This window comes from Pituophis catenifer, unplaced genomic scaffold, assembly GCF_029215685.1.
Source record: "Pituophis catenifer annectens isolate HBS135680 unplaced genomic scaffold, rPitCat1.0.hap2 SCAF_1, whole genome shotgun sequence".
NCBI classification, from domain to species: Eukaryota; Metazoa; Chordata; class Lepidosauria; order Squamata; family Colubridae; genus Pituophis; species Pituophis catenifer.
The window spans coordinates 110,740,434-110,747,363 of NW_027256881.1; the positions used below are offsets into that span (position 1 = coordinate 110,740,434).

The 6,930-nt window shown below is 35.7% G+C and overlaps 1 protein-coding gene across 1 annotated transcript in view; it reads left to right on the forward strand.

Annotated features, from left to right (window-relative positions):
• BACH2 (BTB domain and CNC homolog 2) overlaps positions 1-3,943 on the forward strand; it is a 38,800-nt gene extending 34,857 nt beyond the window's left edge. The window contains exons 3-4 of the mRNA XM_070953956.1: positions 2,559-2,765; positions 3,464-3,943. Of these exons, the coding sequence (XP_070810057.1) occupies positions 2,559-2,765; positions 3,464-3,943 (687 nt within the window). The remainder of the gene's footprint in view (positions 1-2,558; positions 2,766-3,463) is intronic.
• The last annotated feature ends 2,987 nt before the right edge of the window (positions 3,944-6,930 follow it).

Here is a 6,930-nt window from a genome sequence, read left to right on the forward strand (position 1 = left end):
AAAATATAAAATATTGCACAAGGCCATCTATCCCAAAGATGCTTTTTTCAAGAAGCAACTGGACTTTCTGGTTTTTCTTTGAAGAGATTTCGTTTCTCATCCAAGAAGATTTTCAGCTCTGACAGGAAGGATTTATATATTTACTCCTTGCAGACAGCTGAAAGTGTGCAAATGACCAGCTGTCCACAAGGAGTATAAATCCTTCCATTCCCCACTATCCTGTCAGAGCTGAAGAAGCTTCTTAGATGAGAAGCGAAACGTCTTCAAAGAAAAACCAGAAAGTCCAATTGCCTTTTGAAAAAGCACCTTTGGGACAACCATGATCTGGATAACTGAGAATCTCCATAGACAAGGCCAGTTTGACATTCATTCATTCACTTCTTCACAAACAAGAACAGTAATATACTAATATAATTAATATACTTGTTTGCCCATGATACGTATGTGTGTGTGTGGGGGGGGTGTATTCTTGTTTGTGGAAAAGTGAGTTAATGAATGCCAAACTACATGGCCTTGTGCAATATTTATCACCAGGCAGTGAGTTGTGAGAGTTGCTTATATCCCAATTTTCATGGCTGTGTAAGGGGCAGACTTGTGTCCAAGCTATCAAAATCTATTCTCATATATCAAAGGAGTTTTCTCTTGGGAAGTCTGAATTAGAGAAGGCATGTGTGAGCCATACCTGAATATAGTCTTTCTGTCATTGTGAATCTTAAAACACATGGTGCCATCTACTGGCCATATCAATATAGACAACATGTATCTATGATATACTGAGATTTTGAAAATTAATTGGTTCTTTGTGATAGGAATTAAAGGCAAGAATAACAGCCCCAGAGGTTGAAACTGAAGTCATACCAATTAAGTGTCCATTTTACAACATTTGCAAAGTAAATTTCTCTGTAAATCTCAAAATAAAGCTTTAAGTTAACTTTCTACTGCTAGGTATTCATAACTTTCTACTGTTAGGTATTCAAAAGCAATGGTTATGATTGATAGCCATTAAAAATACCTATCTTCCATGAATTTGTGCAGTTGTATTTTGTTTAAAAATATCTAAGTATATAAACTAGAACCCATCACTTGTATATTTATTAACATCACATGGTAATAAAACTTAATTATACCCTCAGCTATCAGTCAGTTCACATATTGATCAGACATTGTAGGGGGATTTATCTCTTTATTTTAAGATCTTTGCATGTCTCAGGTTGGTATATAAGCTAGCACAACGAGTGTAGTCTTCTGTTGATCATACTAGTTGGACTTTTCTACATTTTTCTCCCTCCCTGCGCATATTTTTGTGATATGGAGCAACCCAATGCATAAACAATATTCCAAATATATATTGCCATAAAGCCACCTACATATTCATTTTCAGAATTTTCTATTATTTCATTTACTTGTTCATCAATATTGCAGATTCAGTTGACATTTTTAATGAACTATCTGTCTATATTCCCAACATTTTTTTTTCCAGAGTAGTCTCTAAGAGGATGTAAAATATCCATTGTGTTATTCTGCCATCTTCTGAATGTCCTTTATGCATTTAGATTCTTGCTTCTGAATGCTTTCAATTTTCCTCTAAATCAGACCTTTTAAAGCATCAGTGTACCCAGCTTCAATAAGGCTATTTCAGAATAATAGCAGCATAGTCCCATTATGAAAACATGCATTACTAACTACAGAAAGTGTTTTCTTCTTTATGAAAAGCAATGATAGCAATAAAATAATATTTTAATATTTTATTAGACTTGGTTTTTAATTTTTTATGAATCATTCTTTTATTAGTGAAACTGCCTTGACTTTCCTTACCACCCAGGGTCATCTGATTATAGTGGTAGAAAAAATATTGTTAATAATGGGATAAATACATTTTATCACAACATAGAAGAGCATGAATACTTAAACAAAAATAAATCTTGAGGATTTGTATCAGCATCTGAATCTGCCATGGAACCTTTTACATCTTATTCTGATGATTTATTTACTGGCTGTCAAATTGGATGATGTATGGTTTCATTGATATAGAAAGAAGTACAACTAAATTCAACAATTAGCATAACAGATATATAACCTCAGTTAAGAAAAAAAAGTACTGTAGTTTTTATTTTAGGATTATTCTTTTATTCTTTATACTTTTATTTATTTATTTATTTATTTTTCAGATTTCTATACCGCCCTTCCCCTTTCGGACTCAGGGCGGTGAACAGCCAAAATAAAACATTTGTACACAAAAGTTAAAATAGATTTAAAATAATTAAATAAAATTTTAATTATCATCCGTTCTTTGAATTGGAACCTGTACTTTGAGGAGAACATGAAAAATCTCATTTATCTGCACCAAGCTGTTTGTATTTGATAGTATTGCTGATTTTATTGTATACTAGTCATTTACTCTGTTAGGATAGCTATTTTTTAAAGTCGCCTACAATGCAGGAGTTAATATTTGAACTATATTCAACTATGTTATTTGAATAAAAGAATTATTCCAAGGAACCTGCTAAATTCTTTGTTAAATAAATAAACAGTCTGCCTTTTCCTTTGTTTTACCCCAGGTGAAACTTCCATTTCCTGTAGATCAAATCACAGATCTTCCAAGGAATGATTTCCAGATGATGATAAAGATGCACAAATTAACCTCAGAGCAATTGGAATTTATCCATGATGTTCGGCGGCGCAGTAAAAACCGAATTGCTGCCCAGCGCTGTCGCAAGAGAAAACTGGACTGTATTCAGAATTTAGAATGTGAAATCCGCAAATTGGTAAGCCTAAAGAAATATTAAATACCATTATTTATTAAATATCTCACCTTATACTGATCATTAACCAAATTTAATAAAATCCATTTAATCTATTTTGCCTTTTCTTTATAATTCGTACTAAATACTAAGACTTTTTAAACATGTTCCATCTTCTATTTAATACACTCCAGATTTGCTTAAATTTGAACAAAATGCATCAAGTAACTTCTGATCATATTTAGGGGTGATTGAATCCAGGACAACTCCTTAAAATTATATGGATAGAATGTTCCCATCTCAGCCTTTCTCCCCTAATAATTCATAGCTTTTCTAAAGACAATTCTGTCATCTCTATGATCACAAACATATATCTTATCTGTTGACTTGGCTGCTTCTCTTCCCCTGATCCTAGCCCTTTTTTCTAGTCCATCATCTGTTCATATTATATGTGTGTTTCTGATTGCTGAATGTTGCCTCAAGAGAAATATGGCTCTTTATTTTGTTCGGGATTAGTTCTTCCAATCCACGGTTCTCCTATTAATTTGAAGATCTATTATCTATTTTCTGCCTTTTTCTTTTCCATTGTCTAGTGATACACTTCAGACTTCTAGCATCTCATTCTGGATAATGTGCCAATCAATTAAGACCTGATTTTGAAATTCTGAAGCCTGATGTGCCAAACCTCTCTTTAAAAATGAACACTGTTCTGTATTTGACAGGTTTGTGAGAAAGAGAAACTTCTGTCAGAAAGGAACCAGCTGAAAGCATGCATGGGAGAGTTATTAGATAATTTCTCCTGCCTTTCTCAAGAAGTATGCCGAGATATGCAGAGCTCCGAACAGATCCAAGACCTTCACCGATACTGCCCTGTGCTCAGGCCTATGGATCTTCCAACAGCAGCTAGTATCAACCCTTCATCAGGTGGAGTGGAGCAAAATGTAGTGACATCCCAGTGCATTGGAGAAAGCTTGCAATGCTGTTCAGAACAAAGCCCAGTGCAGCAGCTGGGAGCCCACTGGCTACCCAACAACATTTCTGACAAATGTGCTACAAGAGGACTGGATGGAGCTGACCAAGTTACTTATTCTGAGCAGGAGCTCCCTCCAGAGCAGAACAACCAAGCGGTGACCATGGATTTCTGTCAGGAAATGACTGATAAGTGTACAACAGATGAGCAGCCTAGGAAGGAGTACACCTAGTGTTCGGTATACCTTTTACATCACACTTAGCAAGGTCTCTTCAGTCAGTCAGTGGCCACGATCATTTGTTGTCTATATTGAAGAACATACTTGGTGCACACTACAGTGGTCTTAGCAGCAATACTGTTTTTAAGTATTCCATCCTCTCTACAAAGCAGGAGTTTAACTTCTTCACTATGGTGCTATCCCATGCTCAGGCAGGGGAACAAAGCAGTGGCAACACTGTCTGATTCTTTTTTATTGTTGTTGTTATTGTTACTGTATTTTAATTTCAATATTCAACAGGGATGGACATAACACCTCTGAGGACCCAAATGCAGCTTTTTCTCAGTGGCCCATGTCACAAAACCCTAACTCAGGAATTTCCTCTGAATGTTCAATTTTTCATTGAAGACAGCTTCTTTACACATCAAAGTTTTATAGCTAAACTGTACATATATACATATATATATATATAGTATATATAAAAATATATATCCATATGCAAAAAAACAAAACAAAACCCTGCATGGCTCAGAATTTCCTCATGAAAACAACTGGAATTTTAAATTTCTATTGTATAAAAAATTCCAACATTCCTTTCTTGGTCTATGCTAGAAGTAACTTGTATATGTTTTAATATTTCCCCCTGCCACTCAGTTCACTGTTCAGCAATATCATCTAGTTTGTACTTTATTTATAAAGTTTCAATGTTGGAAACTTCTTTGAATTTTTAATCTGGGACAGTGTTTGTGGCACCCCTAACTTTTTGTGCCCGTTTGAGCAAAGTGGGTTTTATTCTTATCTTTCTCACAGATACTGTATAGCAATGGTCAATTTTGCCACTTGCACTGAGTTTTGGATCAAACCTCATTTCATAAATGAAGTTGTGACTTTGGTATATTTCACATATTTTATTCATTGCTTCTTCTTTTTTCTTTTTTTTTAATTCAGCAAACTAGGAAAAACAAACCTCAGGAGTTGATTATGTAATGAATTATTAGTCTTGCCAAATATGGAATTCCTCTTAATAGTGTGAATTGGGCATTTTTTGTATTTATCTTTGTTTATCCTTTTTTTTTCTTTTCCAAATTAAGCTAAATGGTATAGTGCAGTGATTCTCAACATGTGGTCTGCGGACCGCTGGGGACCCGCCAGGTCATCACAGGGAGTCACAAAGGCTTGAAGAATGAGTTAAATCTTATGATTTAAATCATGAGTTAAGTCTTGATGGTCTGTGGTCATAGTCTGAGGCCACAAAAGGTATTTAAAAGGGGTGTGTGGTAAAGAAAAGGTTGAGTGTATATTTCCAATGCTGAGAACTAAGGCAGATTTCTCCAAGTTTGATATGGTGACTGGAAATAGTGAAAGTTGTGCAGTGCATCCGAAGATACCAGGCTGAGGAAAGATGGTGTAAGGCAAAATTGCTTAGATTTAGTGGCTTTATGTCAATCAGCAAAGCTTAAATCAAGGCCTCCACTCCAGATCTTAATTTGTGTTACTAGTGTTTATTTTTTCTCCAATGGTTCTACTGGCTTCGCTGTATAATCCCCCCTTAATGCTGCCTTAACACAGTGATATATTAGGATTTACTATTCTGGCCTATACTGGCATCAGCTCAAAACTGCTGATTCAGTTGCTCTGAGAAATGAAAAAGAGTGTCCATTCACAGAATGGCAAAGGACAGAGAACCATATTTAGAGCAATCGTGAATCTTAAAAGGTTGAAAAATATCATCCCTTGTCAACAATAGAATACTGACCAACCTAGAAAACATGAAACGTGAGTGAAGGAATAGTTGCAAAAATATTGAAACCTCAGGTAATCTTTGACTTACAACTGGTCCTCACATGACCATGGCAACATAACCAGCATGTATTAACAGCGGCTGTAGTGACTTGAGGTCACATGCTTGCCATTTCCAATCTTCCCAGGGCACCTCTGACAAGCAAAGTTAATTGGAGAAGCCAAATTTGCTTTAACGATCATATAATGCACTTAATATCTGAGGTGATTCACTTAACCATGCTAAAAAGTCGTAAAACCAGGCACAACTCGCTTCACAGCTGTCTTGCTTAGCAATGGAAATTCTGGCCCCAGTTGTGGTTATAAATTGAGGACTACCTGTATAAAAAAATTCACTCAACTCTAGCTGATTTGCATCGAACAATGATTATGCAAAATTACTTCCAAACATAACTACTCCCGCTCATGAAAACATTTTTCCTATTGAAATATTGAAATACAGGTAATCCTCAATTTACAACGATTCGTTCAGCAAACCAGGTCCTCCTCCCACACACATCCCATGCTCTGCCTAATGCCTGCAGTGAGAAGAGGCGGGAGAAGAGTGAATGCCTTGCTTAATGATGGCAACAACTTAATTCTGGGCTCCATTGTCGTAAGTCGAGGAGTACCTGTAAATGGAAATGATCTGATTTCCATCTGTAATTTCAACGCATGCCAACAAGATTTATGCCGGATATTTCTTTCTGATGGATTCCGTCCTTCTGTTTTTAAAGATTAGTTTTTACTTTCACAATAACCTTCTCTGGGCTGTATTCTAAGGTAGCATTTATCATTTACAGATTAGTCCTGTTTATTGTGTATTAGACCTTAATGAATCACCAGGCACAGTGTCGATGCAGACAGCTTTTCTGTATACCACGGAGAACACATTCCTCAAAGATACTGTTTACATTGAGCAACAGTCCCTCACTCAGCAAAGCAGCATTTTTTTTCCAGCAGAGGAATCAGTATCTTTTTCAAATGAGAGATATGCAGACAAATAGCCGGTCCTGTTTTTGCAGTAGACTCCACATTCATTGTACTCTTCTTGCCAACTAGGAAGTAGATACACTGCATATTCCACATTTATTGACTGAAAAGGGTGGGGGCATCCCTATGTAGGATGGAGATACTATATGTTTAGCATATATTCTTTAAATATTAAGCATTTGTGTAAAACGAATAAACTTATTACTAACTCTCCATATATTTATCTATGG